At 52.5% G+C, this 23,205-nt stretch overlaps 4 protein-coding genes across 4 annotated transcripts; 3 read left to right on the forward strand and 1 right to left on the reverse strand.

Annotated features, from left to right (window-relative positions):
* Positions 1 to 462: 462 nt before the first annotated feature.
* On the forward strand, positions 463 to 2,601 carry PG997_007634 (uncharacterized protein; the record flags this gene model as incomplete). The annotated part of the gene is made up of 3 exons (XM_066811949.1): positions 463 to 551; positions 620 to 2,162; positions 2,224 to 2,601. 3 exons carry the CDS (start codon positions 463 to 465, stop codon positions 2,599 to 2,601), a joined length of 2,010 nt encoding a protein of 669 aa, XP_066667291.1.
* Positions 2,602 to 3,025: 424 nt separating this feature from the next.
* On the reverse strand, positions 3,026 to 6,289 carry PG997_007635 (WD domain-containing protein; the record flags this gene model as incomplete). The annotated part of the gene is made up of 4 exons (XM_066811950.1): positions 3,026 to 3,366; positions 3,440 to 5,760; positions 5,781 to 6,121; positions 6,185 to 6,289. The coding sequence occupies 4 exons, from the start codon at positions 6,287 to 6,289 to the stop codon at positions 3,026 to 3,028; spliced, it is 3,108 nt and encodes a 1,035-aa protein (XP_066667292.1).
* A 1,375-nt stretch (positions 6,290 to 7,664) lies between these two features.
* On the forward strand, positions 7,665 to 12,702 carry PG997_007636 (uncharacterized protein; the record flags this gene model as incomplete). Its single annotated transcript, XM_066811951.1, has 5 exons — positions 7,665 to 8,688; positions 8,744 to 9,003; positions 9,066 to 11,801; positions 11,853 to 12,295; positions 12,402 to 12,702. The coding sequence occupies 5 exons, from the start codon at positions 7,665 to 7,667 to the stop codon at positions 12,700 to 12,702; spliced, it is 4,764 nt and encodes a 1,587-aa protein (XP_066667293.1).
* A 9,320-nt stretch (positions 12,703 to 22,022) lies between these two features.
* Positions 22,023 to 22,578, forward strand: PG997_007637 (uncharacterized protein; the record flags this gene model as incomplete). The annotated part of the gene is made up of 2 exons (XM_066811952.1): positions 22,023 to 22,151; positions 22,369 to 22,578. The coding sequence occupies 2 exons, from the start codon at positions 22,023 to 22,025 to the stop codon at positions 22,576 to 22,578; spliced, it is 339 nt and encodes a 112-aa protein (XP_066667294.1).
* Positions 22,579 to 23,205: the final 627 nt, after the last annotated feature.

The following is a 23,205-nucleotide window of genomic DNA, read 5'->3' on the forward strand; positions in this document are numbered from 1 at the left end:
TTTCGCCCTATTGGAATTATTCCCCAAGCTCACTTGCTCCTCAGGCTCTCCCGGCATCAAATTTGGTAGGCCTTGGCAAAAATTTTACTTTGCTTGTTGTTGTTGCCTTACCATCAAAATCAACAACCACCTTCTCCCTCCTCCAACCCAACCACACAACCAACCCATCCTCAGACAAAATTCTCTTGAATTTTTCCCAGTCCCTAAAACACATCTTTACTTGGTATTTTGCCCACTTCTGACAAAAAGCTCCAAGTACAACACCGTCCTCGAGGATTTGCCAGGGAGTGTTACTTGAAGGAACCAGGCCCTTGGTGTTACCCCAAGACCTCCCTCTCAGCAGAACAAACTGACGATTGTGCCTTTTCCTTTCCCTACTTAGCCGTTGTGCTCACCCACACTGTTGGTACCACCCTTCTCAGGAAGTAATTCTAGCGAACTGGTCAGCTAGTCGTCGTCATCATGTCGGCTTCGACCAGTCTTTCTGGTGCCCCTGGTGAGGACCCAGTCCCTCCTAGCAGTTCGGTGTCAGCTTCGTTAAGTGTCTCTGGGTAAGTAACGTGTATCGTACTTGCCATCCTGTTAACAACTCAGCTAACAGTGATGTTTGAAATTTTAGATCGGAAGTTACATTGATTAACCCAGATCACCTGGCGGAGGAACTGTGGACTCAAACATGCGACTCCCTTGCCCGCCAGTACCTCAGAGGCGACCGCATGACCCAAGATCGTTTCAGCTGGCTGTTACCTAAGCCCGACGCATCCGAAGAAGTGGTCAAGATCTATCGCAAGTTCCAGCAAACTCCCATGATTGTGTCCATGGAGGAACTTGGCAAGGTTCTCAGCCTTGAGGAGTCAACCCAGTCTAGTCCGGTTCCGAGAAACGACGGAGACGATTTCTATGTCAGATCGTGGGCTTTCACTGGCGAACAGCTCGAAAGCATCATGGAATATCTAATCCAAGATGGCAAGGAGCTTTCCGAATTTGAGGCTTGGTGCAAAGTCTTGACATATCATGAGGCCTACGCTGAAGAAGGCAAGAAGTTCACGATTCGTTTCATCGGAACGTGTCAGCTACCCGCACGGCCCATTGACCGTTTTCTGGCTGACCTGTCTAGTGGAACATCTGGCATTTTACCGGAGTTTCAGACAGCTCTCGAGTGTCTCTTCCCCAACATCCCTGGCCAGGTCCATATCCTGGTAGATGCGAACGTCAACGGGACATGTTCACATAATGTTCAAGATGCCGAAAGAATCCTAGTTGAGTTCTTTGGTCATGAGACTCTTCTGAACCGACATCGTTCTGGTCACCTCACATCCATAATGCCAGAGAACAAGGACGTAACCATCTTCCAGAATCTGGAAACCAACTACTACCACTGCGCCTTTCAGGTCTCTGGTCTGTTTCCGACGATTCGGTTGGAAGCTCTGGAGCGCCAATTCGACGAGATCCAAGAACTGGCGAATGTGCTCACTGAAGACACCGGAACTAAAACCCACCCGTTCACGGATTCCATCAAGCGGGTTCAACTGAACCAGGCTACCCCGACCCCTCAGTACGACAAACTAGGAACTTTGATGGTATTCATAGGCAATGGGTTTGTAATTGAGGACTACGTCGACCAGAGAGGCTTCATGACTAGCAAAAGCCGAGCAGCTGGCCTAACTAAGGCTCTGCTAACCCATCTCGCGCGCACCGAAACGCAATGTCTCGATCTTGAGGAAGACGCGGATAGATGGACTGGAACATTCGACACCAACAACTTATTCCACTTCTATGACTTGTGGCCATGGCCGAAGCATGTCTCGTTGGAGTCCGCCGCAGGGTTTTTGCAAAAGTACCTCCTCACTACCCGCCCATTGATCGTGAATACCTACTCCCAAACTGTGAGCAGCATCGCACGGGCTAACTTCCTCCACGAATTCGGTCTTCCTCGATCAAGCTTCCTCGAGCATGTCGGAGAAATGTCCATCCAATACTACTCCAATACATGCTGGGTTGACGAGGGTTGTGAGGGTCCCGACCTCGATACGGCGTTTATCAACATCCCACACATGGATCCAGGTCTCGACAAGTATGGAAAGGAGGGGTCAACTGAGCTTCGTCGGGTTCTCTACATGACCATGCAGATGACCTTCCTAGTTGCAAGCACAGCCATGGACGTCCGTTACGATCTTGCTGAAGGCGACGGAGTGACTCGATTCGATCTCTGCGAGTTGGTAGTGGATCAAGTTAACGAGACCCTCCAGACCACCCCCTGCGGGACAGGAGTTCGCCGCTGCTTTCAAGGAAGCAAAGATTGACCTTGAAAGATGCCTGATGAGCCGCCGCGCCAAGCTGAACCGGATCTCGGAGTTCCCAATGCGTCAAAAGGAGAGCCAAGTTCTAATGGCCAAGATCGGATTTTCCCAGGGTGAACCACATAGCACGGAGCGACATGATGATTTGTTCCGCCTCTGGAATGCAAACATCCCCGAGATGCACCTCTCAATGCCCCACGACTATAGCCACAAGGCTCCCTGGGTGCAGCAGCTCATGCCATTGGAGCAAGGCCAATCGTACTTCTTGGCCATGGCTTCTCAGATGCCAGAGAACGACTAAATCCGACAGATCCTCTTCTACTTGCAGCCTTCATGACTTGCAGTGCCTAGTAGACGTTTGGTGAGGGAGATCAGAAACCGCGGTAGATACTTTTAGTTCTAGTTGATTCATTAAGGATCACGCGATAGGACACGCGATAAATGAAGATTATTGTACTATTATAAGCTCGTAAATATTATACGATGTGCTTCGAATAACCTGTCATGCTTATTATTATTCCACTTGCAACTACGCCAGCTAGCCCACATCAAAATACGGACCACGGAATCATTTGAATAGGTAAGTAGGTAGCCGATGAATGTTTGACGTGGTGTATGCACCTAATGTTTAACACGGGTATGACAGTTTGAATACTGGCTGAGCAGACCTACGTGCGCCACTCGCCGCTACGATAAGCTACATAATATTATAAAAGCTGCAACGCTCATGTGCGTGGGCTCCTCAGGAACCCAACCACTCCACCACAGTAGCCCACCAAGTTGTCGATCCTATCGGATTCCTGTGCCTGGTGCTTCTTCCACTCTTGCAGTTCGGCCATCAGGTTATCGTTCTCCATGATCAAGTCGAAGTGCAGCCTTAGGAAGACGGTCATCCATGCCTGGGTCAGCTCGTAATCACGCCTGGCCTTCAGTCGGTTGGTGAGCGCGCGGATAAAGTGAAGCAACTCGTTCGAGTCCGAGTCGTCCCCGCTGGGAGATAGTGACCGGAGCTCGAGGTCGGCGCTCGATGGAGACAGGACCTTCAGGTACTCAATAAAGGCGTCATCTAAAGGGTAGTACGTTAGCCAAGATCGCATAAATTGTGTAGACCCCAGAATGGATGGCTGGGACATTCTTACAGTTTCCGGACGCAGCACCCGCACGCAGTTTACTGGTGAAGGCCTCTTCCTGTCGGTTCCTATCGAACTTCATGATCCGCGATTGGTTTGCGTCTCCACTAGTGGCTTCTGCAATAGGTTTATCAGACTGCTCCACGTTCGGCCCCGTCGTTGAAGGTAGGAAGAAAGGTGCCTTCTCTGGCAGCTTGGGGGCCTCCTTCGGTTTGTTTCTCTGCTTGATGAGGTCCAGGTGCAACAATGTCTGCCAGCGGCTGCGAGGCACCACACTCAGCGTCATCATATCCGCACTGAGCTGATCCAGTGTGGGGGCTGCCACAGCGTCTTCCTCCTCGGCTGCGTTGACCTCTTCGAAGGCAGCTTCCACAAGCCCCTGACCTCCCTCCCCGGAGCTTGTAGGGCCAACAACCTGTGCGACCTCCTTTTCGGAAATCTGTCGTGTCGGTACATGGGTGAACAGGGTTTTGTTCGTCCAAATGTTGACGCCCAGCTGGTTCTCGCAGGACGCGGCAAGATATTCACCAGTTGCCGAGAAGGCCAGGGCCGTGCATGGCTTCTCCAGGCGGATGGCGTCGATAAGATGGCTCGTGGGGAGATCCCATACGCGAATGAGACCGTCTTGCGATGCGGCAACCACCCAGCGCCCGTCGTTGGAGAAAGTGAAATCGTTGATTTTACCCTCGCAGCCCCAGAACTCTCGGATCGTCTGCTTGGTCTCGATGTCAACGACGCGAATCGAGAGATCGTCGCACGAGAATGCGATAAGGTCATTGGCGGCATGATAACGGCACCCTGTGATGGCCACCATCGGCGACCAGTTTATCTCTCCCACGAGTCTTCCTGTCAAGAACTCCCAGAACTTGACTTTACCATCGAGCGAGCAACTTATTATGAATTTGTTCATGGAATCCACAGCAATGCCTGTGACCGACTTGGTGTGCCGTCCCATACCAGGACCGAAGCCCGTGGATGAGCGCGCCTCAAGTTGCAACACGTCGCTGGCCTGCTTGAGTTGCTGTAGCCTCGCTTGCCTGGCTTGGGCAGGCGTCAGCGCAGACGGGAAGCGTTGCCGATGAAGCCCTGATTGCAGGTTGAACATGTCGATCCCGCCACCAGTAGAACCCACCACGGCAAACGTGCCGCAAGGGCTCATAGCGACAGTGGAAACGTTGGTCTTGTCCGTAGTCTGGAATGCCCATCTGCCAGCCCTCTTTCGGCCCCAGAACCAAGTGCGAGCGAAAGAGTCGTCTTTGTGGGCAGTGACGACACTCTCCCAACCAGTCATGCCGCTGATCTCGGCACCCACGAGCTTCTTCTGCTTTTGCGTCTTTTGCCACAGGGCCTGTTTACCGGGTATGGCACCCATGCCGCCGTCTCGGTTCAGGGAGCAGGCTATGCAGGTAATTTCGGGCGCCTTGAGGTCGTCGAGCGATGTCGTCGGGCCGCGTCGCAGAACTTCGTTTGCCAGAATGCCATATTTCTTGGCCTTTTTGCGAATGTTGCCTTGGCTCAACTCCGTGCTCTGTCCGTCGCGGCGAAGACTCCATCCCCACAAGCTGCGGTCCTGGCCAGCACTGAGCAGCCACTTGTTGCCAGCTTCAGCACCGTCAAAGTCCGAGGGAAGGAACTGAAGGGATGTGACGGGGCCGGCGTGCCCACTCCTTGAATGAAGTATCCGCGGTATGGGGGAGAACGGGGTTTCGTCGAAAATCCACGTTTTCAAAGAGTTATCATGGCCGCTTGTGACGATGACTGGCTGACCAGCAAGGAACTCAACCTTGTTAATACCTCCGCGCACTAATGGCCCGTCCCCAGAAGGAGGATTATGTGCGCTCCTGAGGATGCCCATGACTCTGCCGCCCCCATTGAGGTCCCAGAAAGTGACATCACCGCTCGCATCGGTTGCTGTGGCCATGACACCATCCTTACGGCCATCCGGGCCTGCCCCTTGTCCATCCGTTCGGAATGAAATAGAGGTCATGGGTGCGCCCTCGTCTCCAGCAAGTATTTGTAGGGAAGGCTTATCAGTAAGTACATTTTGGATAACCAGGGCACCATTTGCATATGAGATGGCCATTAGCGACAGAGCAGGCGATGGCTGGAGGCAGGTTACGGCACCGCACTTGGGCGAGGGTGGGAGGATCGTGTAAATCAGGTTTCCCGTAGAGACGTTCCAGATCTCGACCCATCCATCTCGGCGGCCGGCAAAAATCTTATTCAAGTAGGTTGGCATGGTGCAGATCTGGGTAAGCTCGTTATCCCCTTCTGGCCCCCTAGCGCATTCAATGTGGTGTAGTGCTCGAGGGTTTCGTTTTTGAAGACTTCTATCCTGTTGGAACAGCACGCTATGATCCATGAGCCGAAGACGAGAAGTTGCTTGATGGGCTGGTCAAGGTCAGCCGGCAGCTCGAGCTGGCCAACCTTCTTTCCTCGCTGGTAGATCCATATTCCCTGTGGTTCCCCGTTGCGGCCGTCGCCCCATGCAGCGAGGACCTGGCGTCTCCAGGAACAGATCGCGGTAATCTGGTGCGGTGTTTGGGGTCGGGTTATAAAGACGAGGTTCAGACCGCGCTTCAGATCATAGGTCTGTAATGATCGGCCCACCGAGGTGGTCAGCTGGAAGGTCGTCTTTCCAAGCGGGACCGTAGTGAATGGCACGTCGGTCGAAGACACGAGACCTATCGTCTAGAAACAATGTTAGCTTTACCAATGCTGTTAGGCGATCCTCCTCTGAATTGCTCGGCGTACTCTATAAGGGGCGAAAATTCTCTGGCGTTGCGACGACTTGGACGCCGGCTTAGACACCGTTTTTTGTCGCTTGACCAAAGGGCCATCTTGCTCGGAGTGAGGCATTTCAGGCGGTTACAAAAGATTGAATACCCGGTATTTGCGGGATCCTGGATAAGGCAGAGCGCCAGCGAGACTCGGGGACGCTTCCAATTCTACGGGCGTTTCTCTAACTGGACCTCTGCTCCAAGCAACTTTTTTCAGATAGCTTATCTTATCTTATCAGGGGCGAGCTGATCAGGTACATGGTTTCATGTACAGAGGTGTCACTCCACTAAAAAGAAGCCGCGTCGGTGCACGGGCTGACTACCCCTCCCCCGCCATCAAAGTTGGCCGCATATGTCACTGCTGACTGCCCAGGTGGTATTTGGATGACCAGATCCATCCACGCGGAGGGCTGTATGTAGGGACTTTCGTGTTCATTCCAATCAAGGACAGGGTAAATGAGCACGCGACAGTTCATGCCAGAGCCCATGCCGATACCGCCGACAGGGCACCAGTAAGGCACAGCATCATGGTAGATAGGCCAATATGTATTGCACCCCTGGAGTAACACACCGCCCCGGCGCTGTGTCTCTTGTTTCTATTCGCTTAAGCTTTTGTCTCCTGCAGCCCACGACCCATCAGTTGGCTCCTGTCGAACGTCATTGCTCGACATCCCGGCAAAATTTTGTTCTCGCCTAGCCTCCTATCTCAATCTTCGATCCAATCCCGTGCCAAACATCAGCATCTCTGTAGATATGATTGTAAAAGCTGCCTACATACACGTACTTGAGATCACAAAGCTTCATAGCGGACTCGGTCTGCATGCTTAGCCCCTGGTCCAGGCTGGAGCCTTTAATACTCTGTCGTTGAGCGCATGTTTCAGTTACATGCCTAGTTGCGCATGTGATAGATATACTTTTTATTCTACCAACTCCATCTGACCCAAACCGCCTCTTTTTCTCTCTTTATCTCTATCGAGATCGAGGGCGACCACCAAGGCCGATTGTTACCGCCCGCTCAACTTCCCTCCCTCCTGGACAGCAGAGCCTTGCTTGCCATGCACAACTCGTTTCGTCTTCACACTCGCTGGCTTTGATGCTGGTAATAGCGTAGCATCAAGAACGGGTTCAAGTTGGCAGCAATTGATAATATCACGAGTACATCAAATAAACACCTGGCCACTGGCTCACCGACTAAATACCCTGGCGTATTATACCTGCTGTTTGTCCTTGTTGAAAACATACTTACTCGAGTAGATCCCCACCGTCGCTGTTTTAGTTTCCTTATCTTTTCAGGAACGGGCAACTTTGGAGAACGTTCTCATTTCTTGTGGACTCGCCCCATCCATCCATGCGATCCCAAGGACGGCGTGATACGAGCCGGGTACTGTTCTGCTGTTGCATTGGAACCTGCCACGCTGCAAGATCTGGGTCCTTGGATTCTAGACTCGCGCAAAATGGAGCCCAAAAATCCTAGTCATGGAGAATCTAGCGCTCGCCGGGGCTCGGGTTCGGGCTCTCGCTCTCTGTCGCATTCCCACGCTCTTTCCTCGTCACTGTCCAGCAGCATAAGCAGTTTCAAGAGCCGGCACGCTGAACCTGTGGGAACTACGGATGTTGCAGTTGTACCTGCCAGCTTATCGATGCCACCACCCCGCAAACCTCTCAAAAGCCCCCGTCCGTCCATTTCACTACGCCGCCACTCGAGTCTGTCCGAACCCTGGATGGGTGCCTCTCCCCGCCTCGACGAGTCTGCCATTGACGACCACGAAAACACACCCAAGATCCAATCCCGTGCCTCACCCGACCTTGCTGCACAACAATATCTCCCAGAACCCGCCCTCAAGTCTCGAACTTCATTCTCAGAAAACGAAGGCAAACGGTCGTCGATCTCGTCGCTGTACTCGTTGGCTTCCGCCCGTGGCATCCCAAGTTCATCTGCTTCGGCTGCAGGATCGGATAGCGGTGGCAATACCCGCTCGGGCTCCGTCTTCATGGCTTCCAACAAAGGCGGCCTGGGGCTATCGCCAGGCCAGTCGGAGGCTGGGGTGTCGAACGTCACAGTCACGACTTCCTCCAATCCCCAAATAACTCAAGGAAGTAGTCATCAGTTGGCCCCTCGAAATGAACACAACGGGAACTCTCCGGACTTTGTGAAGAGAAGCCAGCCAACCAAGCCAGACCCCAACTCACGACCACAGCCACAACCCCAGTCGCAGGTACAACGACCTAGATCTAGAAGTAAGGTCCAGCGACGCTTCAGCGGGAGCACGGTGAACAGCAGCCACAGCCCCTCAAGTGACCGGACCCCACACAGTAAAGAGAAGGAGGAGTCCAAGCCAGCGCCTCTTGGTATCATTGGCGTATGTGCCCTAGATTCAAAGGCAAGAAGCAAGCCCAGCCGAAACATCTTGAACAGATTGGTTGGCAACCGGGAGTTTGATGTGGTGGTTTTTGGAGATAAAACCATTCTTGACGAAGGTGATGCGCCAGACGAACCATTGACGCGCGCAGGACGATAGCTAATGTCGAACAGATGTCGAGAATTGGCCCGTTTGCAACTATCTCATATCCTTTTACTCGGACGGCTTTCCCCTTGAAAAGGCCATTGCTTACGTGAAGCTACGAAAACCATTCTGCGTAAACGATGTACCAATGCAAAAACTCTTGTGGGACCGCCGTCTTTGCCTGAAGTTGCTTGACCACGTCGGGGTTCCAACCCCGAAAAGAGTTGAGGTCAGCCGGGACGGGGGTCCGAGCATCTTGACGCCGGAATTCGCAAAGTACATCAAAGATGTGACTGGCATTGCTCTTGAACCTACCGATCCGACAAAGCCATTGCTCCACGCAAAGTTGAGCTTCTCGATGATGGCGATATCTTAAGTGTCGATGGCACTTTACTCAAGAAACCATTTGTCGAGAAACCCACGAGTGGAGAGGATCACAACATCATCATATACTTCCCCAAGTCAAATGGTGGTGGTGCGCGAAAGCTCTTCAGGAAGATCGGCAACAAAAGCTCGGATTACGTTGAAGATCTCACCATCCCCAGAGCAATCACCGAAAAGGACGGAAGCTACGTTTATGAACAGTTTATGCATGTTGAAAACGCGGAAGATGTGAAGGCCTACACTGTAGGCCCCAGCTTTTGCCACGCCGAGACAAGAAAGTCGCCTGTCGTGGATGGCATTGTCAGGCGTAACACACACGGCAAAGAGATTCGCTATGTCACGGCATTGACCAGTGATGAAAAGGAGACCGCCAGGAAGATATCTTCTACATTCTGTCAACGAGTCTGCGGATTCGACCTACTCAGGGCAGAGGGCAAGAGCTATGTGATCGATGTCAATGGCTGGAGTTTCGTCAAGGACAATGATGATTACTACAACCACTGTGCTAGCATTCTGAAAGACGTCTTCATCAAGGAGAGGATTCGACGAGGAGCAATCACTCCACCCTTACCTTCTCCCACCATCTCGGATATTACGGACCCTTTATCCAGGGGCGCGCCCGGGACCCGTGAGAAGGAAATCCCGGGTTCCGGTCGGCATTTTGGTCAAACGAATCCACCCATCAATGCCGTGTCCAATGCAAAAGGCAGCAGAACCTCGCTGGAGGTTTCCCCAGGAGATGAACAGCTGAGCGGAAATAATATGTCGCCGCCGAAGTCCGAATCCAGCGTGACTGGGTTGGTGTCGATGATACAAAGTGGGATTATGAGTGCTTCAGCTAGCCTTACTGGAGAGACAAATACCCCGAGCCAGCCAACAACAGCACCTCAAACAGCGCCCCCGACCGCACCCCCAACGCACCCTGCAACTCCATCGATGGCGAGCGAAGACAAGCCCGAGGCCGAGCCCGAGGAATCTGAGCCTCCCCCACCACCGCCGAAGCATTCATGGAAGCTCAAGGGCTTGGTGTCCGTTATCCGGCACGCAGATCGGACTCCGAAGCAGAAGTACAAGTTCACCTTTCACACGCAACCGTTCATTGACCTGCTCAAAGGACACCAAGAAGAAGTTCTTCTCATAGGAGATGCTGCTCTCGCTAGTGTCATTGCTGCTGTCGACGTTGCTCTGCGAGAGGGTGAAGAGGATGAAGCAAAGTTGAGAAGCCTCCGCAACGTGCTGGTGAAGAAAGGTGGATGGGCTGGGACCAAGGTACAGATCAAGCCGATGTTTCGTAAGAAGAAAACGGAAGAGTCTGCCCCTTCATCCACGCCTAAGGTCGCCGAGGGGCTGAAGGTGGAGTCGGACTCGCCAGCATCAACATCAGAGGCATCCGACCCTCCCAAGAAGCAATCTGATAAAGACGCCGAACCAAGCGATGCAGATGAGAAGCCGAGTGGAGAAGGCAAGGTCCGGGGTGTAGCGAAACGAAGTGACTCCATGTCGGGAGTAACGATGTCAAAGTTCACTGCCGCCGAAAACAGCCTTGTTCTGGACAAGCTGCAGCTCATTGTGAAATGGGGTGGCGAACCAACACATTCGGCTCGGCATCAAGCTATCGAGTTGGCTCAGAACATGCGAAACGACTACCTATTACTCAACCGCGAGGTCTTAGACGACGTTTCCGTCTATAGCAGTTCCGAACGACGCGTTACAGCAAGTGCCCAGATCTGGACTGGGGCATTCCTGGATAAAGCAGATGGGCTCAGCGCGGATTTCATCCGGGAAAGGAAAGATCTTTTGGATGATTCGAATGCAGCCAAGGACGAAATGGACAAAGTCAAGAAGAAGCTTAAGGGTCTCCTTCGCAAGGGCAACGAACGTCCGTCGCAATTCGCCTGGCCGGAGAATATGCCAGAACCTTTTGAGGTTCAGGCAAGAGTTGTCCAGCTGATGCAATTCCACCGCCGAGTCATGCAGTACAACTACAACAAGCTGAAGAGCGGTGCCTTCAACTCGCTCAACGCTATCAACAACCCTAGCAGTGAGAAACTGACGGGAGAAGGGACTCCGGGCTCCATATCCAGCTCTTCACTCTCGCAAGTCAATGCTGTCAATGCGATTCAAGCTAGATGGTGCTGTGGCGAGGACCCTGAGCTCTTCCGAGAGCGCTGGGAGAAGCTCTTCAGCGAATTCTGCGACCACGAGAAGGTCGACCCCAGTAAGATATCAGAGCTGTACGATACCATGAAGTTTGATGCTCTGCACAACCGCCAATTCCTTGAATGGGTCTTTACTTCTCCGAAGCACATGTTGGAGGAGGAATATGGCATCGTAATGGGCCGCGATGGTAAGGTCACGCCAAAGGACAATGCCGAACCGGAAAACAAAGCCTCGGACAGCAAGTCGGAAACAAGTCAAGGCGTTGCATCCCCTCCGAACGAACGGTCCGACAGATCGGAGAAGTCTGAGAAGTCCGAATCACAACGATCCGTCAAGCGCATCTTCAAGAGGCGCTCGTGGATGAATGTGCGTCCCTCTAGTGAAGCGGCGCCGGAGCAGTATTTCCACCTACACAAGGGTAGCGGGCCGACGAAGGCGAAGACGGATGCTAGGTTTGAGCCCCTCCGTGAGCTCTATCAACTAGCAAAGGTCTTGTTTGATTTCATCTGCCCACAAGAATATGGCATATCCGACAGCGAGAAGGTCCGTATTCGTATCGTAGCCACTTTGGTGTCGGCGCTAACTTTTTGACAGCTCGAGATCGGCTTGTTGACCTCCCTTCCGTTGCTCAAGCAGATCGTGCAGGATCTAGAACTTATGCAAAAGGCAGATGATGCCAAGTCCTACTTCTACTTTACCAAGGAGTCGCACATCTATACCCTGCTGAACTGTATCCTCGAAGGCGGTCTCGAGACGAAGATCAGCCGTGCCACGATCCCAGAGCTTGACTATCTTTCCCAGATTTGCTTTGAGCTGTACGAATCGGAAGTAAAGCAGCCAGCGGCAGTCGACCCGGATGAGCCCCGTGAATTTGCCTACAGCATTCGCATCACCATCAGCCCAGGTTGTCATATCTATGACCCACTCGATATTCAACTTGACAGCAAGCATTGCATCGGATGTGCCCCCCGACGGAGCCTGACGCCTCACGGCGATTGGAAGGAAGTCATTGAGACGCTCCGAGCCAAATTTCACCAGTAAGTGCCCTTGGGATCACCGGGATTCGCGGACTTGGAAACCGGAACCTGGAATCCTGCCAATTTGCTGTTGCTTTTGTTTCAGTCACTAAGACGCAAGCAACAGGGTCAAATTGCCGAAGAGTTTCCTTGCCGTCAACCTATCGGATGCCTTCACATTCCAAGAAAAAGAGCGGCAAAACTCCGAAGGCGACGTGCTCGAAATGAAAACCGTCGAACACTCCGTTGCTCCAGAATCAAGCGAGGGCGAGCCGGTGCCCGAATTCGCACTGCCCAGCGCCCCTGCTGCTGTTGACCCAATGGTGACTCAATCACAGTCCGCGTCAGAAGGTGCAACCACTGCGGCTGTATTGACTTCAGCTGCTGATCCGGTGGCTGGGCAGCCCGTTCCTGGATCGAAGGAATAAGTTGAGGCTGCAACTCATGCAACGGCTGAGGCGCCAGACTTAGCCACGGCATATGTCGTCCAGATTTTACCCTAGAGACGTACGATCAGCCGATCTCGGCGCAGCATATATCAAGGGACACCCCCGTGTCTATTGAAGCATTTGTCTTGATGGGACAGGCAGGAACTTGCGGCATGGGAGCCACTACGGGGCGGGTCCTATTCTGCCAGTATCGTCATCATTGCTATCTCTTGTTGTCGGGCAGAAATTGAGCGGTGAGGTTTTCGCTGCTCGTAAGATACTTCGAGCGGGACCGCCTTGTGAGGAAAAAGGAACGACTTTGCATGCTCCTCCATGTATTCCAGGGCTGACTATGAAAACCCTGCGGCAGTGAAAAGCGTTTTGTGTCACATATCAAGTTGGGTGATCATGAGATACCTTGACCAACACTTCTTATTGAAGACATGTCGGTTGGTGTTGGTCTCCTTCTCGATGAAGTTTAGAGCGACTCATATACCTAACTCAGGTAGAGGATATAGATGAAAGACAGTGTCTTCATCCAGTGTAGCGAACATACAAAGCAGGATTAGATAGGAGAATAGGAGTTGAACTACGTATTATTACTTTTGCCCCATAGGCTGCACGCGCTATTGCAACCATTTGCTTTTTTTTACTCTCTACCTATATCGGTCTCCCTATTGCTTGGTGGTCTAGAGCTTACTCGTTCGTTCGTCTGCTGTTGTGCTACCACGCCGGTAGAAAAGCAACCGGGTTCTCGGATTCCAACTAAAAAGCGAAGCCCCATGCATTCAACGGTTTTCCTTTCTACTCCCGCACGCGTGAGATGTGTCATCTCTAAGACTATGTAGCTAGCTGCTAGCCATGTACGCACTGACAGTTGAGAGTGGAAAAAGCAACGAAAGAGAGGCGAAAGGGGGAAACCGAAGTGTGCGTGAGACATGGTTTTGCCGCGGCCCCAACTGCCGTGCGCGCCGCGTCATCGAAAGACTTATGTCACAAAGTACCTAATAGTAAGTAGGTAGTAGTGGTGTCTTCATTCTTTCTTCCTTGTTCACCGCCCTGTTTGTTTTCTGTCATATTGAACGAAAGAAAAAAAATCTCGAGTTCTGGTGCGCGAAGCCTTCCGATTGGCTCCGTTCTGCGGTAGGGAGAGACATTTTGGGTTCAGATGGGAGGCCGAATGTTTCATCGATTCGTTCATTATGTGAGATCAATTCGGCCCCTTACCTTGTTGTTCTGGTCATTGTTGGTATGATGATGCTGGTTCATTTTCCATATGATGATACATGAGTCTGCTATACTCAGTAGATCGTAGATCGCAAACACGTTGTTTGTTTATTTAGTTTGTTTGTTCACTCGATCCCTGTCCGTCCGCGGTATGCTCCTTCTGGGGGGCGATGGGATGGCTGGTTGAAGGGATGGAGAGGGGGGTTGAAGGACCTATAGTACCGTACATGTTTTGTTTCGTTGCGCCTACCTACACTTGATATGGTTAATTTTATATTACCACCTCGCTTGTTGAAACATCTTTGATTATATTTCCCAGCTCAACAACATGCACGCTGCATGCCACTTCGGGTCAAAACGGAAAGCATGCCCTGTCACTAAAAGTTCCTAAATGGATATTTTCCCTGTTGGATGGCGGGCTGACAGCAGCGACATGGTCAGGAGTAGATGCTCCGTGCGCGGGCGCAGGCGAATGCCTATCTGAACGGCATTTCTTTTCCTTGTAGGGCTACATTAGTGAGTCAATTGGCTCGGGGGGGGCAGGGCAGGGGGTATAATAGAGAGATGGAGGAGGGATGGACATGGCCGATATATAATAATCAATAACCCTGTCTGTCAGCTGCGATCACACCTGCGAAAACCGTGGTTAGGTCAGCGCGCCCCCGTAAAATACTGCACAATAAGCATCGCGCTAATACGCGTGTAGGCAGGCATTGGGATGTTGCCGTGGCCCGGTAGGCTGAGCTGATGGGGACGGAATATGAGGGAGGGAGGATGGCCTGACGAGGTCCGAGGATTGGCAGCATGTGTTGACGGGATGCACCAAAGAAAACTCCCCGAGGTTGGATGCAACGGTATCGGGGCACAGCAACCTTCTCGAAATCCTTGGAGCTTCCTTTTCCTCACCGGTCAGCCGGCCTGTCTCATCAACTGCTCGCACGGGCCGTTACTGGAAACCCGACCACCTGTATAGTAGTATACTCCATGGTCCGAGGCGGGAAAGAGGCGCAGACGGCAGTTGTGGTTGGTAAAGTACATACATGCAACGGGGAGGAAACTCGAAGGACACAGGTAGACAACGATCTGCGCCCCTCTTCCTTTCCGTTGATCTACCTAGGCGTTACAAGCAAAAAGTAACTTGGAGTGAGTCAAGTTGAAAGAAAAAAGAGTGCATGGGTTAGTGTCTTTGAACATCCACTCGTCAAACACTCAGAGCCGCATGCATTCGCTGTTGCGAAACAGAGCATGTCTTGTTTGTCGAGCTCAGAATGGACCGTCCGCCACAGCGCAGGCGGCTGGGGTGGGTTGAAGTGACTTGATAACGACGTAATGTCTTCCGTCCTCCCGACACGAAGCAAGGGAATGGCCAGATGAACGAGCCGCCGTGTTTTGGCCTGGGGCTCCTTGTCGCCGGCCTCGTACAACGATGATCCGATATAGCTGCCGGGAAGCATGTATAGGCGGCGCCCGATTGAATTGCTGCTGATGAGCCGCCCCGGGTACGTCGTAGTAGTAGCCTCAGGTTAGGTGGCTAATAAGAATAAGAAGCGCTTCCGTGGTCCGCGGCCGGCTGTTCAAAAACCCATGAACCATGCCATCAGACCAGACCGGCTCCCGGGCAGCAGCACAAATGGGCCATCTGAGACCTCTGTTGTAATGAAGCGAAGGAAAGAGAGCGGTGAAGCAAGAGAGGGACCAGAGGGTGGTGCTGGCTTCGACTTTTATCACATTTACCTTTGCCATGCATTGATGCATACCGTACATTTCTCGGTGACGGTCCGTCCTTTACTGGAGAGCAAGAGAAACGAGCGTTTCAAAATGGGTGCGGTCCCCCCATCCAGCGAGAGCCAGCAGCCAGAGCCGGGGGCGTGGGTTTGGAAATCCCGAGATCCACTGGGCGACCTGCTTCCAAGGCTCAAGCGACCAAGATGGATCGGCGGCTGCTTCCAACGGTTTTCGAGAACATCTCACAAAACATGCTGCCTGGGTCATCCTTGCACGCGCCATGTGGCTTTTGCTACACCACACCACACCACAAAGCAGCAGACGGCTCTGTCAAATTTGCTTTTGGCATGGACAAGGGGCCGGCTTTTGGATAGCGCTCCCGACCACTTGGTCCAAACCACTCCACCTATTTCCTGGATCTGCCTCCATTGGGTGGAGATGGGAAGGGATCAAGTAAGAAGTAAGGGAGATGGCGGTCGAGCAATCAACCTTCCGTCATGACATATCAGCTTTCCCCCTCGTCACTACTCAAAACTCGCTAGTCGACTGTGTGTGTGTGCGCGCGCGCGTGCGCGTATGTGTGTGCCAAGTTTCCGTCACCGCTGCCAGGCCAGGTATGCTAAGGATCTCGCATCGTAATTCCCTGGGGCCGCTTGGTCGCGGTCACATCGCACTGTGGCTTCTCGCCATCTCCGGCCCTCGGGCAAGGGCAACCGACGCAGTTCGCCGGTGCGGGCTAGCCCATAACCTCGAAGCCTGGGTGGTTCTCGAAGGGCAAGTCTGTGGGCTTACGCTGCCATCTGCGACGGGGCCAGGACGGAGGGAAGTGGAAATGGGGGAAGTCGTCTCGTCCGAGCAGTACCATTCCTCGTGTTCATGTCGCGTGAATAACTCGCAGTGACTTGAAGAAGCTGGGAATAGATACACAGTACCTCACGTACTCAGCATACCTCTGCAGACCGATGTAAACAAAAACAGTCCCTCTGTCCAAATGAAGACGACCGGTCTGGCATATGCTGTATAACAGTGTTCCAATGGACTGGATCTTTCGAGGCCACTTTTGACGGCTGGCTGTGAATGGCCACGATCGACCTGGCATTGGGCAGTGTGTGCGTGTGAGTGTGCGTAGTATGTGAAGGTGGCTGTTGTCTGTTGTCTCCCTTCTCCCCCACGAAAGAAAAATTCCCGATTTGGCCAACTGCATACTGGAGCAGCCAACCAGAGCTCCGAGTCAGAGGCAACATCGTGATCGGTATATTAACGTGCGAGGCTGTTTCAAGTCATAACCACGTCATTCTTAATTCAACGTACAAGGGCATAGGTTTTGAGCCGAATGAGCAGTTGTCTCTGTCTCGGTCTCGGTCCCTCTCTGTCTCTCTCTGCCTTCCTTACAAGAGGTCGGCAGTCATTCCTAGAGGCTACTGGCAAACCAGGAAGAAGAGGCGCATGCACGTGGACTCGCTCTACCGATACTCTGCAGGGTATCATCAGACGAGTTTACCTCGGTTACCATCCTATGCAACATCATGTTGGCTGATTGATGAACTGATATGCCCTGCCTGCAAACATCAACCGAAGTAGAGAATGCACGAGCATTGACATTCGAGCCTCTTACAAAGGTTTCGGACACTATTATGGGGGCGGCCCAGTATCGTCACCACAGCTAACAGGCTTGAAATGTCAATGCTGATAGCTTTTCCCGGGCTGTGGTGAGTTCCGAGTAGCAAACTGCGGCTTCCGTACACACGTTGGCGAAGAATCATCAAGAAAATCGCCTGTTCTTTCGTAGAGCGCCACTCAATGCAAGGGCCCCCTCGTGGTAATAAAGCAAGGGCTGGAAGTCCACGGGGAATTATGGGGCGTTTTGTTTTGGGCGCCCTACGCAGCCTGGCAGCCCGACGAGATACCTGATGATTGGTCGGCCAGATGATGGAGTGTTCGGATTAGATGTACATATGATATGTACTTGGTACGTACAGTAGCCAGCCGTGCTGGGGCATCGTGAAACTAGTACCGACTTCCACGGTGTGCGTCGTCTTTACCGTATGATGTTCTCCACTCATCTGTGATGGTAAGCCTCGTATCGATGATCAAGATACAGCAGGTCGCCCTGGTCGAGGAAGGTCGCCAGGATCTGTGACAAGAGCGAGAGGAAATGTGACTGACTGGCGAGTGGGATCTCACCTTAAACGACAAACGTTTTGTGATTGGACAGGAGTGGTTGCTGGATCGTGCCGCCGGTCGGAAAGACTTCCGGCGCTGGTTCGTGGTAGTGGCATTCAGCAGTCAGCATCAGATTCGAGATCAACCGAGTCCCTAGGTTAGTGCTAGTCAGATTGGCCAGATTAGATTGTACTTGGGTACATCCGATGCCTGTATAAGGTCATGGTTGCAAACACGATGGTCGTCCTGCCCCAAGAGGGGGATTGATCATATGGTGTTTGTTCCCTTAGCATCGGTCCTGACATCCCTATGGAGATAGATCGGTTTGCTTGCAGGTAGGTCGTATTCCAGAAGGCTGTTTGCTTCGTCGTTGATCGGCTACGCGAGTCTAGCCCAGAACTGGGGAAGCCTCAGGAGGGAAAACAACCTGGAACCCCGACGGCGATGAAATCTGTGTCTATCAACGGATGGTAGACACGCGAGCCAGTGTTGGTAGGTCGAGGAGAGGGGGGCCAACGACAGCAAGGGCGGCGATCGATGAGCTTGGGCTCCTGTGCCGTCTCAGTACCTAGCAGGGCGTGCCCCTCCTGTAATGAATCCTTGTAGATGACGGGCAACGCAACCGTCGGACCTTGGCGGAGAAGAAAAAAAAGTTCGCTTATGGCTCGCTTTGTCCAGCAAATGGTTATCATGCCGGCGTACGGTTCCTGGTCTGTTTGCTGAAGGAGATTGCAGAATCTAGAGCGCATGTGTGTTGTAGGGAGGAAAGCGAGCTCGCCTGTTTGATCGTATCCTTCCGATGCCGGTTCGTGCCGCCTGTCGCTACGGCGCCCAAGATGACAATAACGGCGCAGAACGACCAGGCGCGACCAGATAGTATTACGGTAACGGATCCTCGGTCGCTTGGGTATATGGGACTGGGCATGGTTGTGGATGGTGGAGATGCGTTCCGCGTTTGTCTCGGTGGGAGTGGTGGCAGGTGCGAGGCGATGCGATGACTTGGGCCCTCTTCCTCTTTCCTCGCGGGCGGCGTAGGTAATTGGGATACCGTGGCGCCGAGAAGCTTACTTAGGTTTACTTGTTCAGACTGCAGCTGCGTCATCAATGCCCGAGGACGGGCTGGATCAAATGGGCCCGACTACGTGTGTATCAAATGCATCAATTGATGGAGAGTGTGCATCAAGTATTTGAAGTATCTATCGGTCAACGGTCAACGGGGACTGATAAATTCCACCATCTACCAGATTGATTGACTTGAATTGGGGTGGGATGCGGGGCAGGCTGTGAGTGATACGGACGACGACCAGCCTGGCCGCGCCCAATGACAACAATACGCTTGTAGCACGGAGAGGGTGGTGGTGGTAAATAACTGGAGTCCCCAAGGTGACGTGTCTTAGACACCTATTTATCTCGCAGCAAAAATCTCACACCGGATTGTTTGTCGATGTGGCCGGCTATTTCCAACCCAAACCCTTCAATATGTCAAGATTCTGGCAGATGAGAAGAGAAGGAAAAGTGGCATGTCTCACAGGACTCGGAACCAACCGCCAGCCATCTTGTCTTGCCCACACCTACACGTCAAGCGACATGCATGTAGGTCTCTGTATGCATGCATACCAATCCGTGCATGACTGAGCAGCCCTTCAACCGTCTCGCGCAAAGTACTCCGCCTTGCCCGTCTTGCCTGTCGATACACGCAGTGCGGTGTTGTAGCAGGCTTGGCCATCCGATCTGCCTGTCGCTGGCAGATACGGTCCTCGATAGACGTAGATTCCAGTCGTGCTCTTCTGTGCTCCTCTGCCGATCCAGCATGGCATGGCAAGGAGGACGGACACACACACATGGCTCTGCTTCCGCATTCGTGCCGTGGATTACCGTGCCGGTCTGGCTTCCCTGCCCCCTGCCCCTGTCATATGCCCCCCCCTGCCCCTCGTTTCTTGTGCCCTGACCTTGCAACGCATCGACAAGTCAACCGTTTGCGCACGCAAGATATGTAGGTACCCAAGGCCAGGAAGGTACATGCCTATTTTAGGGGTCGGGGTCAAGGGAACAGGTCTCAAGAGAAAACGTTGACTTTGTATGTATGCAATTACTTATCACGAATACTTACAGAAAGATCGAGTGCCAAGGGTGCCACAGAAGTACCTTAGGTATTTAGGCTTTGGGCTAGCCGGGAAACCCTGGGTTTGCCATGTTCAGAGGTTCAGAGGAAGATAAGTAGGATAGCGAAGAGTATATGCATACCCAGTATAACAAACAACATTTCGAAACTCCTCCTGATCAGGACAGAGGAAGCATGCATCCTGGATTTGCTGGGCCTGGGAAGTCCCCCGTCGTGCCCCGTAATCCGACTGGCTTGGTACCTGTGCTACTTGCCTAGCGTAGGACCTCAAAATGGAAACAACGCTAATCCACCTTATTGAACTCTCTCGCTCACTTTCCCACCTCTCAAGTTGCAAGCCCGGGTTACAAACTGATTAGACTGTTATAGTCGAGCCCACTCTGGTTTTGTTTCTTTTTTGACTCTCCGTGTTTACTTTTCCATCTCTGTTCCTTCCCCCCGTCCCCTCTCTCAATCTCTGGCCCTGGTCATTTTACCTCCTGACGATATGGGGGACCAGACTTGGTTTGTTTGATATGTCTCTTTCTCGACCCATGAGTGCGTGATTTAGGTACTTCTGAGATGTGTCTATCAATGCCCGCTTCCAATTCGTCCCTCCCGGCATAATTCCTTCGACTGGTAGGGTTGGCCTACAGCGACCGGTAAAGAAACCGTCTACACACCATCCCGCACTGCCCTCTCCTTTCAGGAAGTCCTTGCAGGCAGCATGCCCTTCTATGCGCGAACTATTGCACTTGAATTGGCCATGCCACGCCCTGACGCCGCAAGGCAAAGCATATCAGGCCGTCAATGGCTTTTTCTTGACCGGCCCAGGGCAATTCTCGTCGCGGGGGCCCAGTCACGTCATGCCATATCCTCATTTCCATCTCCCGATGTAAGGATGGTATGTGTGTACATCTGTCCATTCCATACATACGTACATCCAGCCCCTGCTCCGTCAAACGTAGGTAGGTAGGGTATATCTGCCTTGGCCAATCAGAGGCCAGTGGCATTGCTTGTACCTCGCCGGTAAATCAAGAAAACACCCGGGTGGGCAGGAAATGGGAGCCCCAGGTAAACGGCTTGTGACTTGCTTTGACGTCGACCTACTCTCCCTTCCGATACCACTATCACTACTACCGTGCTGCTAAATCGGCCGACTCCATCCATCCCATGCCTGACTGCTCCTAGCTTAGGTACTGCCCTGATCCCTGTCCTTCTCAAGTGCCCAAGTCCAGTCGAGCGACTGACATAGACTTCGACGAACCCACATATCCGCTCCCCATGTCGTCAAAATTAGGATTTGTTCCACCATGGCCTCCTGTCATGTCCATCAACTTCGCCCGGTAGCCCAATTGATGCCTTTCCCTGGTCCCCTCTGCCCTGCTGGAAGATGGAGTTGGTGCCTCCGGGAGGCTTTCCGTCTGCTAACTACATGACATGTATGTAGCTACCTGGGTACGGCCATGGAGCTTGATATACTACTGAGACAAGCCTTGACCTGTACGACATCACTCCTCCAGCTTGAGCCTCCTTCTTTCTCATGAGTACCGTGCTGCACATCCCCACGCCTTTTCTCTATCGAGGCCCCCTTGGAGGATACATCGAGATACACCTGACACTTCATCATCTCGCCTCGACTACCCAAATCTGCTCTGTCCATCTCCCTATCATCACAAGTTTCTGATCTCCGTCCACCCGCCGCCCCATCTTTCATTGCCAGCCCTACAAACACACATCCTCACTTTGCCGCGTTGGTGTCCAACAGCCGCAAATAAGACTGGTGGAGCTCCAGGAGGAAGCATTGACAGTGTTCCTGGGACCTATGCGAGGAACATAAAAAGGCCATATGTCCTCGTTACATGTTACCAACTGTCTATTCCACTCTGCAGACCACTTTCCTTACGTTCAAGAAGCACCCTCTCCAGAACATTCACCCATCGGCACGGTAAGGACAGCCTTCGAGTGCAGAACATCGTTGAGAACCCATCCTGACCCATCAACAGAAACCAGCAGCAGGCTTGTCCTCATAACCCGCCACACACCATCGTGAAGGCACAGCTACTCGCCAGACACCAACTACTCCACCCACAGCTCCGTCACCATGGCTGTCGCCAACAACTGCGCTCACTCCTTCAAGATGATCAAATCAGACAGCACGCTCATTCAGTGGACTTGCAATCTGTGTCACTCTGGACCTTCTTGGTGGATATTCGAGTGTCGCTACTGCAAGGTACACGCCTGTCGAGCCTGTGTCCACAACATCTGATGCCCAGTGCTTGGCAACAGCTCGTAAGCTCTTCCGGGAAGTGGTTGAGAGTCTTGGATCCTAAGGTGAGTAAGAACGAGATCGAGGGGGGTGAAAGGAACTCCCCTTCACGCATATCCCGGGCTCTGCTGGCCGGCCTAGCAGCCACTGTGTTTACAGGCAAATACTGACATGACGGCAGTGTGGCGGCCATATCTCGCTGCTCGTTGAAGCATACCTATCCATCTACCCTCCCAGCTCTTGTGACAATGCAAAGTTGCGGAAGTGGCCTTCTGGAAAGCTTCTGTCAGCTACGCGCAAGTTCCTGGTGGATCAGCAACTGCAGAGAGCCGTCGGCAGTGGAGGTGACACAGGTCCCACCATCCAAGACTTCTCGGTATTTATTCCTTGAAGAGTTTCGACCTAATTACTCAGCACATGGCCAGCAACACTTCACTGTACTTTAACCTCCTTCGTTCCGGTGTTTGGTGGGCTTGGCTTTCTGCGGGACTGCAGACATAGATGGATGCCTCTACAGACTGGCACGGTTACGGATGGCGTACGGACACTGTTCTTCCCTTTCTTTTCCCTTTCTCACTCATTACTTAGACTTGGTTGTCGGCGCATACTCTAGGGGAAAGAAAAGTTATGGTTTTACAAAGCCGACCTTGGGGTTTATGGGAGTCCAAAAAAATCGGGGATTCATGATGGCATTTTTGCAGCCATGTTATGTACGCTTGAGGAAATAAGCTGATATCAATAAGAGTGAGGCAAGCAGGACCACACGGCCTTTCGCCCTTTCACTTGAATTCTGACTCCTGCAGTTGCTAGATCCTTTGCACTTCACTACTACGGCGCATCTCTTTCTGCGTGGTATAATTGGAGCCTCCATCAAAATATGTTCAAGGGAAAAAGGCATCAAAAATAGCCATCCCACACTCGATGACTCGCCCAATGAGATTTGTTGGAAAATTCGGCTTGTAGGCGTCCATCAAGTGAGGTAGGTGTATGCGCGCAGGCAGGCATCCATGCCGTGTTT

This window comes from Apiospora hydei (assembly GCF_038363865.1).
Source record: "Apiospora hydei strain CBS 114990 chromosome Unknown utg000006l_segment0_segment0, whole genome shotgun sequence".
Classification (NCBI taxonomy): domain Eukaryota; kingdom Fungi; phylum Ascomycota; class Sordariomycetes; order Amphisphaeriales; family Apiosporaceae; genus Apiospora; species Apiospora hydei.